This window comes from Bradysia coprophila, assembly GCF_014529535.1.
Source record: "Bradysia coprophila strain Holo2 chromosome IV unlocalized genomic scaffold, BU_Bcop_v1 contig_84, whole genome shotgun sequence".
NCBI lineage: Eukaryota > Metazoa > Arthropoda > Insecta > Diptera > Sciaridae > Bradysia > Bradysia coprophila.
In genome coordinates this window covers 3,454,254-3,466,526 of record NW_023503376.1, presented here as the reverse complement: position 1 = coordinate 3,466,526, position 12,273 = coordinate 3,454,254, and the positions used below count along the sequence as shown (strand labels likewise).

At 37.1% G+C, this 12,273-nt stretch overlaps 1 protein-coding gene across 2 annotated transcripts; it reads right to left on the bottom strand.

Annotated features, from left to right (window-relative positions):
• Window positions 1-729: 729 nt before the first annotated feature.
• On the bottom strand, window positions 730-10,979 carry LOC119072890 (FERM domain-containing protein 5). 2 transcript variants are annotated; one of them, XM_037178213.1, is made up of 14 exons: window positions 10,780-10,979; window positions 10,010-10,049; window positions 6,871-6,975; window positions 6,762-6,804; window positions 6,626-6,683; window positions 6,442-6,557; window positions 6,152-6,363; window positions 5,943-6,084; window positions 5,828-5,856; window positions 5,646-5,734; window positions 2,274-2,452; window positions 2,176-2,214; window positions 1,983-2,114; window positions 730-1,910 (listed from the first exon to the last, which is right to left on the bottom strand). In XM_037178213.1, exons 1-14 carry the CDS (start codon window positions 10,830-10,832, stop codon window positions 1,492-1,494), a joined length of 1,656 nt encoding a protein of 551 aa, XP_037034108.1. In that variant the 5' UTR covers window positions 10,833-10,979; the 3' UTR covers window positions 730-1,491. The 2 variants fall into 2 exon arrangements, with proteins under 2 accessions (XP_037034108.1, XP_037034109.1); XM_037178214.1 differs by lacking the exon at window positions 10,780-10,979 and adding an exon at window positions 10,289-10,746.
• Window positions 10,980-12,273: the final 1,294 nt, after the last annotated feature.

Genomic DNA, 12,273 nt, shown 5'->3' with positions numbered 1-12,273 from the left:
CTCTTTTACAAAATATTTAAGAATTCGGTGTAGCACATTTTGTACTACAAAATCTGAGAAAGTGAAATTTGTGAGAAAAACAACAAATAATCGTTTTAATTAGTTATTTGACCCACGAACAGTAGTAAGAAGTCGATTTCGTTGCAAATACACATTTTTCGATATTTTTACAAAAGGTTGAACTTCGTGGTATACCGTGTCAATATAATGTGCTACATCGAGATCCCAAATATTTTGTAAAAGAGTTCAGCTACTGTTATGGAATATTATGTGCACTTACTGGCCAAGGTTACCTCGACTCAGTAACACCGGTTACAGTGTCTGCACTGGCTTCGTGGGCGACGTGGGTACACTTAAAAAGTTCATTCATTAATGTCGAAAAAGTGGTTTCGGATGGATCGCCGACCGGGACAATGCCTAGTGTACTGGTAGTACTCGACCTCCTCTACAACCTCATGCCAAAAGCTAAAGTTAATAATTTGTCTCTCAGGAAATAAAAGTCAAAAACGAAAATGTCGAACTTTCGATGTTAGAAAACCTCGACAGACACACCTTTTGGACCATCGGTTTCTTTGGCAGTTTTGTAGAGTTTTTAACGCTCTACATCCTGCTAGAACATTATTTTCAGAAATACTCTCAACTTTCCGAGTTATGACCATTTGAAAGTTAAAGTCGTCCGGGGGGACTTCTTCCCGGGCACCTTCGGATCCATCAACCATATGCCTGGAATTTGTTTTCAATGATCTACGTTTTCCGCACACAGGCTATCTCGGCCCTTAAAATTCTCAAAATTCGATACGCCCTAGTATCAAAGAATGGCTCAGAAACATGCATTCATCAAAGAATCTTTCAATTCATCACAGACCCTGTAGTAGTAAAAACGTTTTCGCTAATTGCCATGAATTTTTGTCGAATTTTCGCGATTTTTTTCATATTTTAAGATTCACGAAAATTCGTGAAAGGCTCTGATTCATCACTCAAGTCGTAGAATAATTCCTCACTCAACTTAGTCGTTCAATCAGAAACAATGGAAAGATTGCTGGAAAAGTGGTTTTAGTTGGACACGAAAACTGATGCTCTGATACCCTAAGTAACCGAGAGACTGACATTTTTTCCATAAATCACCATGTGACAAAAAATGGTATGATTTTTAAGAAATGATCCAAAAACTTCAGGGCCTGAAGTTCAGGCTACAGATGGGCAAATATGGAAATAGCAAAGGAACCATCGAATAAGTTTTTTAGTCAAATTTTTTTTAAAAAATCCAACCGACTGTGACGGTCACAGTGTGACCCTAGCATCCCCAGCGTTTTAAAAACGAAGGACTCTTATCTTATACCCAATCACGCTCTCTCTATCTATCTATCTCTGTCTCTCTCGCTCATCCAACCAGCGAACTTAGTTTCAATACCTTTGCTTCAAAAGCTTCGGTAGAAAATGAAATTGTAAAAAATCTAGTAATTGAATGTCACACACACACACACACACATTCTATTGATTGATGAATAATTTCGCAAATACATCCTTAAGCGGCTGATAGTACTGATACTTCAAAATTTTCATTTCCGGCAAATCTCTGATTGGAGAGACCATTTCCGATTCGGATTCTAATATAAAAATGGTTAAAACTATCAATGCAATAACAACGAATATGAACGACGGAACGAATGCATGCAAGATGGAAAATCGTTTGGCCGTTTTCGCATTATTTGTGGCATTTTGCTGATTGATCACGGCGGCCGAATTGTTTGACGACGCTTGATTGGTAATGGATAATGGCGGATTGTGGGAAGGATTTATTAATCGATGCCCGATGCGGTTATCGGTAAGGCTGGTAAAACCACTTTCTGACGATGAGTGATCGAATGAATCGCGAAAATAGTAATCCGAAAGACCGTTGTTTTCCAGTCCTACAACAATAGTAAACGATATGAGCGCGTGGGGGCAGGAAAGTAAAGGGAAATTTGATTCAAAATATTTACCAGTTTGTCTTCTCGCTTCTTCGGAAACAGTTTCCAGCAGAGGTATTGTGCTATCTTGTAAAAATCCAGAATTTATCTGATTAGAACATCCCATTGGCTCGGACATAGTTGATCGAGGTAAGCTACTGTAACCTGAGAAAAATGCACTCGTCAGACGAAGTTCTACTTTTTGTAATAAAAAAAAAATTCTTACGAATTTCCGCCAGGTCACCCTGCGGACTACTTGGTGTTGCTGGAAAATAAAACAGATCAATTAATGGGCATCGGTTTTCTTTCGCAGGTTCGTCTTACCTGGAACACTATTTGCTTTACGCTTGCTAGGACTAGTGTTATTCAGTAAATGCTGCTGTCTCAGTGCATTCAGACTTTCCGTTAAAATTTCTCTTTCGGTTCGACCGGAATATCGGAACTTTGTGCCTCTCATGAAGCCACCGCCACTCATCACACTCGCATTCTGACTATTCGGTAAACTGAAGCAAAAAAGGATTTCGTTTAATTAAATGGAACGTAGGTGCGTGTGCACATAATGAGTATCCTTTGTATCCGGACGGCCCAGCGGGAAGAAATAATGAAAAGGAGAAAAGAAGCGGGAAAATGACTGAAAATGGGAGGATGATCAGACATCAGAGAATGACCAGAAATGGTGAAATGACCAAAATTGACATTGGGAAATGATGGTCATTCTCCAATTTCTAGTCATTTCCCGATTTCTGGTCATTTCCCGATGTCTAGTCATTTCCACATTTATGGTCATTTCACAATTTCTGGTCATTCTCCCAATTCTAGTCATTCCCGATGTATGGTCATTAGGGCTTATCGAATTTTTAGAATTTTAAGGGCCGCGATAGCCTGTGTGCGGAAAACGTAGATCATTGAGAACTAATTCCAGGCATATGGTTGATGGATCCGAAGGTGCCCGGGAAGAAGTCCCCCCGGACGACTTTAACTTTCAAATGGTCATAACTCGGAAAGTTGAGAGTATTTCTGAAAACAATGTTCTAGCAGGATGTAGAGCGTTAAAAACTCTACAAAACTGCCAAAGAAATCGATGGTCCAAAAGGTGTGTCTGTCGAGGTTTTCTAACATCGAAAGTTCGACATTTTCGTTTTTGACTTATATTTCCTGAGAGACAAATGATTTTGTTTAGCCTGTGGTATGAGGTGGTAGAGGAGGTCGAGCACTACCAGTACACTAGGCATGTCCCGATCGGATATACTCTTGAAATCACTTTTATAACATTTGTAAATGGACTTTTTAAGCGTACCCACGTCGCCCACGAAGCAAGTGCAGACACTGTAACCGGTGTTGCTGAGTCGAGTTAACCTTGGCCAGTAAGTGCACATAATATTCCATAACAGTAGCTGAACTCTTTTACAAAATATTTGGGATCTCGATGTGGCACATTATATTGACACGGTATACCACGAAGTTCAACCTTTTGTAAAAATATCGAAAAATGTGTATTTGCAACGAAATCGACTTCTTACTACTGTTCGTGGGTCAAATAACTAATTAAAACGATTATTTGTTGTTTTTCTCACAAATTTCATTTTCTCAGATTTTGTAGTACAAAATGTGCTACACCGAATTCTTAAATATTTTGTAAAAGAGTTCAGCTACTTTTATGGAATATTATGTGCACTTACTGGCCAAGGTTACCTCGACTCAGCAACACCGGTTACATTGTCTGCACTGGCTTCGTGGGCGACGTGGGTACACTTAAAAAGTCCATTCAAAAATGTTGAAAAAGTGGTTTCGGATGGATCGCCGACCGGGACAATGCCTAGTGTACTGGTAGTACTCGACCTCCTCTACAACGGTGACGGGTATTATCACCCGGGGAATTATCCCCCAGACTGAAAAAACTGAAATTAAATTGGAATTATCACCCGGGGAATTAACGCCCAGGAACTATCACCCAGATCATTAGGAATTATCACCCGGGGAATTTACACCCAGGCATTATCACCCAGATCATTAGGAATTATCATCCGGGGAATTAACGCCCAGGCATTAACACCCAGCTATGTGAGAATGATTTCTCAGCAGTTTGTAGCTTAGAAATTATTAACCAGTGAATTGGGAATTATCACCCGGGGAATTAACGCCCAGGAATTATCACCCAGATCATTAGGAATTATCACCCGGGGAATTAACGCCCAGGCATTATCACCCAGCTATCTGAGGGGTCATGCTTAATAAGTCTAGTTAATTGTGCATCGTCTTAGATGCATGCACAATTAGTCTAGTTAATTGTAAATTGTCTTAAAGGCATGCACAATTAGTCTAGTTAATTGTGCATCGCCTTAAGGCATGCACAAATAGTCTAGTTAATTGTGCATCGTCATAAAGGCATGCACAATTAGTCTAGTTATTTGTGCATCGTCTTAAAGACATGCACAATAAGTCTAGTTAATTGTGCGTCGTCTTAAAGGCATGCACAATTAGTCTAGTTAATTTTGTATCGCCTAAGAGGCATGCGCAATTAGTCTAGTTAATTGTGTATCGTCTAAAAAGCCATGCACAAATAGTCTAGTTAATTGTGCATCGTCTTAGAGGCATGGGCCTTTAAGACGATGCACAATTAACTAGACTAATTGTGCATGGCTTTTTAGACGATGCACAATTAAATAGACTATTTGTGCATGCATCTAAGACGATGCACAATTAACTATACTAATTGTGCATGCATCTAAGACAATGCACAACTAACTAGACTAATTGTGCATGCCTCTTAGGCAATGCACAAATAACTAGACTAATTGTGCAATGTGCATGGCTCTTAGGCGATGCACAATTGACTAGACTAATTGTGCATGCCTTTAAGACGATGCACAATTAACTAAACCAATTGTGCATGCCTCTTAGGCGATGCACAATTAATTAGACTAATTGTGTATGCCTTTAATACAATGCACAATCAACTAGCCTAATTGTGCATGCTTCTAAGACAATGCACAATTAACTAGACTAATTGTGCATGCCTTTATGACGATGCACAATTAACTAGACTAATTGTGCATGCCTCTAAGACGATGCACAATTAACTAGACTTATTAAGCATGACTCCTCAGATAGCTGGGTGATAATATCTGGGCGTTAATTCCCCGGGTGATAATTCCTAATGATCTGGGTGCTAATTCCTGGACGTTAATTCCCCGGGTGATAATTCCAGTCTGGGGGATAATTCCCCGGGTGATAATACATGTCGCCCTCGACCTCCTCTACAACCTCATGCCAAAAGCTAAAGTTAATAATTTGTCTCTCAGGAAATAAAAGTCAAAAACGAAAATGTCGAACTTTCGATGTTAGAAAACCTCGACAGACACACCTTTTGGACCATCGGTTTCTTTGGCAGTTTTGTAGAGTTTTTAACGCTCTACATCCTGCTAGAACATTGTTTTCAAAAATACTCTTAACTTTCCGAGTTATGACCATTTGAAAGTTAAAGTCGTCCGGGGGGACTTCTTCCCGGGCACCTTCGGATCCATCAACCATATGCCTGGACTTAGTTTTCAATGATCTACGTTTTCCGCACACAGGCTATCGCGACCCTTAAAATTCTCAAAATTCGATACGCCCTAATGGTCATTGCCAGTGGAAACAGTTTGAGAAGGGAGACAAAAGTTAGAAAAAAAAAACGGTTGGCGACGCGACACTTACGTGAAAAAAAGCATCTGCTCTATGGAACATCTCCAAATATACCGACACGCCGAGCCCGATCCACATTTCCATCCAACGGTATGTTTTTTCTGCGAAAAGAGAAATTCGTCGAAATCTTACGTTTCACCAAGAGAAATTCGTCGAAATCTTACGCTTCACCAATAGATTTCACATTCACTTACCGGTTCTCGACTTTCCTTATCCGTATATGCTACACACGACCGAAAAATAAATTTCAATTAGCGCCACGCATCAATTATGCTGATGCTACACAAAATAAAATCTCACGTTACGTACATAAATGCGCTATGAACATTTTCCCTTCGTAATTGAGTTTGTGTATTTCAGACCATCGAAAGTGTTGAGCTTTTTTACCCGCCGCAAACGTATTGATCCCAGAATGATTTATACCCAAATATAATTGACTGCCTCGGTGATCCTAAATGGTCATCAAAAAAAACGTCTCATTCATTGTGTCTTATACGTCTCAACATGTCACAACTTACTTTAACAGGATGCGGATCAACGCCATAAGTTTCTAGCGTACGTGCAATTGACATAAATTCATCGATAGGAATGTGAACCTCTTGGCCTGGTTCCCGTTTTTGGTGTAGTTCCATTACCTTCCGTTCCAGACTATCTGTCTGTCGCAGAACAATTTTAATAGCAGCCACATAATCGCCCACATGGATTTCTGGATCGTAGTCGCCAAGCTCCTCTATATTTACGTTTAACAATAGGAAAGGACCAGTAAAAAATACGATCAATCGGAACAACCATTGGAATATTTGAATACCTTGAACAACTAACGCTCCTAACGCGGACGCTTCACCGGCTGAACAGTATAATCGACCATGTCGCAAATCCCGTTTTAATTGTTGATACAACATAAATTTGGCATTTCCGGTTAATCTAATTCGATCAGTGAATATTCAACCATTAAATTTATCTCACACAACTGGTATGTGCTGATCGCTCACCTAAATGGATCTGCTGGATAAAATTTTATGCGGAACGAAAAGACGAGTGGGTCGACATCTGGAAGTTATCAGAGAAACAAAATTAAGAAAAAATGGTTTACCGCGGAATTGCTGTTGATATCAATAGAAATTCTACCTTTCACTTGTTTAGTGATGGATTTGGCCAGATCCAACCAGTGCTGAAAGACAATTCGAGATGATTGACTGAACTATCTTACAGAAAAAATGGTTCTTCAATAAGTTACCCTTTGCTTTGCAGAATCTACATATCGCAGGCCGAAGTAGTCCTTGTCCTTGATGTCGAGCTGCTCACAAACATAATCCAACAGAAACGTTCCTCTGTGATTCGGCTAGAAATAAAAAAAAATATTTAAATGTCGACTCTCCTCACTCTCGCAATCGATAAAACTTTCACTTAAAATAACCCAAACGCCTCGCGAGAACGATGAGTTACAGTAATGAAGCTGAGCAGGTTTCCTAAAATCGTCTAAACCTCCTTAAATCTTCTAAAACTCCAAAAATGAGATTTCGAACATTTCATTAAACTCCTACAAATCAGGATCAAGTCAAGATCAATACAATCAGTGGATGGTAAACGTTCGAAATTGAACTTAGCGCTTTTTGGTGACTACAATTAGGATAGATCCATTTCCGATCCTGTAAAATCGGTCAAAATACCTAGTCTAAGAGTATGCTAGAACGTGAGTTTAACCTGTTACAGATGGCAAACATATGACCAGTATTATTATCTGGTCTATTACTTCCATCGATCAAAGTATTTTTAATCTGTTGATTTCAAATCTTGTACTTCAATTTTCTTAACATGAATTTTTCTATAATGAACGAACATATTAACCAGAGCTTGTCATTATTTTTGTCGTCGTTATCGATAACAGATGAATAGCCGTTGACAGGTTAATTTTGTTTCATACTGGAACGAACAAGACTTTGCACATTAGAAATCAAAGGATGTTACGAGAAATAGAGACTTTTTAGCAATAGCAATTGTAAAGGGAAAAGTATGAGTTTTATACTAGAAACGAGCAGCGTAGTAATAGGGCTTGTCAGAATTCGTGCAACGATGAATTTCTCTCTCATAGAAGACTGTCAAAATATATATTCTTCCCAGCGTACGAAAGCTCCTAAAAATCTCCTTAAACCTAAGCCTAAAAACCTCCTAAAATTCATAAAATAGGAGGATTTTTAAACCGTTGGAGGCCTGGAAGCTTTTCAATCGATACAGAGTTGAAATCACATCTAAATTCGCGACTTCTTTTCAATACCGTTTCAGCCATATTCATCGACGAGGCGACATAACTACACGGTCAATATCGTCAGGAACGATATTATCGTTTTTTAGACGATAGTATAGTCTAAAAAACGATAGTATCGTTTTTTGGACGATATTATCGTTTTTTAGACGATAGTATCGTCCAAAAAACGATAGTATCGTTTTTTAGACGATACTATCGTCTAAAAAACGATATTATCGTCCAAAAAAATTTCATCCAGGACGATAATATCGTCTAAAATTATAAATTTTAAAATATTTTCAGGACGATATTATCGTTTTCTTGACGATATTATCGTCTAAAAAGGATATTATCGTTTTTTAGACGATAGTATCGTCCAAAAAAACGATAATATCGTTCCTGACGATATTGACGGTGTGGAAATGTCCCGCCACCTATTCATCATATAGAAGGCTGTTGTTCACTTGTACATCCACTTGTATTACAGCTTAATTGAACTCTCGAAATATCACTTTCAATGATCACCCGACCTGAAACTGAATTGTTTGATCTAATCAACTTTCTGAACTGATATGTCCTGAAACATTTCAGGTTCAGATCAGATTCAAAATAACAATTTAGGTTCGAGTCGGATTCGGGTCAAGCCATTTCAGGTTCAGGTTAAACCCGAAATCTTATATTCAGGTTTAGGCAAGCTCAGGTTTCGAATCAATCTAAAAGTCAACTTACGGACAAACCAAAACCGAGCCCTACACAAGGGAAGTGTTAGTTTGAGATTAACTATTCTGATCTAACGGCGGTCCCCTTTCAACCTAAATGGCTAAGATCAATAAGTGGTTCAATATCGTCGTAACAACAACGTCAGATCCTTTAACCAGAAATTGTTTTTATTCAGAAATACAGTGAACGACATCTCAAATGTCTCACTGTCAAATTTTTCTGAGAATTTTATTGTGTCGTTGCAAATTCACAATGACATTCTCTGAAAAAAATGACAGTGAGACATTTGAGATGTCGTTCACTGTAGTCCTATCAAATCTAACTAACGGGTAGCCGAAAAAATAAAATAATTTTTCTTGGATTCTATAGATCAGTGTCAAATAACGGTTTCTTCTCTCAAAATAGTGTCAAATGAGTTGTCAATTTCACAAAGCTAACCTCAAACAATGACAGCTTCCATATAAATTTTTGTAACATTATGGTTAGCTTTGTGAAAATGACAGCTCAGTTGACATCTCAAACGACATTGACAATGATCTATTGGTTTCTATTGGTTTTGTTATTTCAATGCTCCATGTGTGATCCGCTATATTGCGTATATATGGAAAGGACATTGGTAGACACTGAATTATTCTTCCTTCAACGAAGTCCTTCAACTCAAAGTATCTAACCTCTTCGTCGTGTCCGTTAAATGTAAAGTGCTTTATATCATTATAACTAGCGTCTCTATTTTTAGTAATAGTTTCAACCTTGCCCACTTCGTAATATTAATTAACCCACTAAATCATTTCGTCCACATGACATGAATGGTATGCTACACATGGTATAGTGTAGTCCCCCAATTTTATACATATATTCAAAATTCACACACAAAACTTAAATATTCGCCTACAGTTAGAGCAAAGGATATCGATTTTTCACCGAAAATAAAAGACTTACGCGATGTACCTGGGGTTTTCCGTTAACAGGTCGTCTCTTCAGAAATAACAAAAAAAAAAGATTCGAAAATAGAAATCAATTTGGTATCTTGAATCGTACTGTAAGAACGCAATGTTTATTTCGATCCACTTTTTTAATAGATTTTTTTACGTGAATATTTAAGGTGTTCAATGTTACATCGTTATCGTACATAAACGATGTGATAGATAGGACTATTTCAAACGTATATCTAGGTACTATGAATGAATGTACGATATATATGTGAGTCTGAGACAGTTTTTATCGTGTGTTTTTCGGATATCCTTAAATTTTGGTATAATCATGTGATGGTTGGAATTGGTTGTTATAATAATCGCCTGACGAATTTTATAGATTTTCTTCATTACATTCTCTCGTTTGGCTTTTTGATTCGGTAATCGACCAGTTTTCAGATAGAATTGTTGGTTAATTTCAATTCAAAGTTATTACTCACCTGAAATTCACATTCTAAAACATCCAAGTCCTCGAGCAGCCTGGAACACGCACAAGATTTTTTTAAAACTTCTTTTTAGAGAGAAAAAAAATTGAAAATAAAAATAGGAAGAATGAAAGGGAACTATAGTTTGTGGGAAGTCTACAAAAAATCACTACACCAATCCGTTGTACGTTCACAACGTTTCGACAAAATAGGAGAACATAAATTGACTATAGAGAGATCACAATTCGTATAATAAACATTTTTATCATCACACGGCATTGAATGCTGAATTACCTTACTGTACATTTATAAACAACATTCGTTCGATTTTTGAACATTATTTTCACAATCAAATCATTCCGTTGCTTTTACTGAATTCGTTTTTATTTCCCTAGACTTTTTATTGCGTTCAGTTCATTTGTAAAATTGAGTCGTAAAAAAAAGGACACGGTGAAGTATAAATAATTGACATTTTGGCGAGAATATAAAAATTTCATGGTATACATGCAGGAGGCGCGTTAAAAAAAAAGTTATTTATCCTTTTTCGATAAAGAAACTACTTTATCCTTGAAGGAAGAGATGCAAAAAATATTTCGATTATTCAAATCTGCTACTCCCGACTGGTCTTTTTTCGGTATTATTTTTAAGCGACAAATAGGAACTGATACCATCACATTTTCAATACGTTTCCGGCAGAATATTTTCCGCTTAAAATAATTTATCGAACCGAAAACTATCAATAATTTAATGTTGAAAGAAAAAAGGATTTTGATCCTGATTCTAACCTGACTGTACACTTATAAAACACAACATTTAATTCATTTCGACTTTTGAACATAGTTCCGTTTGGACGTTTAAATCGTTAACTCGGTAATTGAAATCATATTTTTTCTACTTATAAGGGTTTTGTATGCGACGACGATCCTTTAACACGGAACACTTTTTATTGTTTTTCAATTATAATTTTCAGTTTGATGTTTTTCGGTTAATAATTGACAAGTAGCATACATGCAGGCGTTATGTTGGTTGTCCTGGTTATCCTTTTCGTTAAAACCTGCATTATCCTTTTCATAGTTAACGCGCCATAAATTTAAGTTCCTGAGAAGAAGGTTAAGCATTAAATTCTTTTGGGCTTGTCGTCTTTAAAAATGCAGACTTAAAACGTTCATACTATCGAGTTTTTTCATATTATCCATTTTCTGATCAGAACAGTCTTCGGGAGTTCGATTTTCATTTTTTTTTTAAATGTGGGATCCTACTTATCGTTAATGACGAGCCACAAATTACAAATTATTAACGATTCCAGCAACTCCCTGACGAAAAATCGACAAAAGAAAAATTATTCTTTTCTATTCTGCGCGTAGGTTAATATTTGGTACAGTCAGAGACAGTGAAATTTCAGCACGAATTTGCTTCAGCTGTTTTTCAATTGATCCAGACATACAAGAAAACTGTTTTGATTTTTGCGTGGATCAGTTGAAAAACAGCTGAAGCAAATTCATGCTGAAATTTCACTATCCCTAACTGTACGTGACGAATCGAACAAGCTATGTCGTAGTGAGCTTGCTTCAAACATTTAAACGTTGTCTGCAGAATTCGGGAATTACTGAAGATACTGGGAAACTTTTTCGAAAACTTTTGGAAAATTTCAGAATTTGTCAGTAAATTCAGTGAATATGAAACAATATATCATGACCCTACGTTAATGTGGGGCCGTGACGCAAGTCCGTACACACCAAGAAAAAAATCCGTATGACAAAGTATTTTATTCGTTTTCTGGCGTCGATAGTTCTATGAGCTATCACACGTTAAAATAAGTTTAGATTTGGCCGAGATATTAAATTTCTAAAGTTGTAAATTTGTATGAAGAAACGGATTTTCATACGTTTTGAAATAGATGAATTTTACCAACCTCTTTCTTACTTTCTGATTTTGTTACTTTGTTACGGCGAAAATTTTGAATTACTCATTAGAAGGATTTTTTATAAAAGTTTATAATTTCTGAGATAGAAAGTTCGTTTAAAAGACAAATTTATAGAGATTTAGATTCTAGTCGACACGTGTCACCGGGTTCTGCCACTGTCACACGTTCCTTATAATGAAATTGTAACTTGTTTTAATAACATATTTTTTGAATCAGTTTTTACACTATCCTCTTAATCAGTCACTTGTGACGCATTCCTTTTTCGTGTCGAAGCTGTAAGTGTCACCACCGCCAATATTAGTTCTTTTGTAAGAGGATAAAGGGACTTGCGTCACTTTTCCATTGTAAGTGGCTT

Excerpts from the sequence above, each read along its gene's own strand:
- LOC119072890 (XM_037178213.1), bottom strand. The coding sequence starts at position 10,832 with ATGTTCAAAAGTCGAAATGAATTAAATGTTGTGTTTTATAAGTGTACA. Across the intron at positions 6,805-6,870 it reads TAGATTCTGCAAAGCAAAGG|CACTGGTTGGATCTGGCCAA; the intron begins GTAACTTATTGA and ends ATTGTCTTTCAG. Across the intron at positions 5,735-5,827 it reads ATAAGGAAAGTCGAGAACCG|AAAAAACATACCGTTGGATG; the intron begins GTAAGTGAATGT and ends CTCTTTTCGCAG.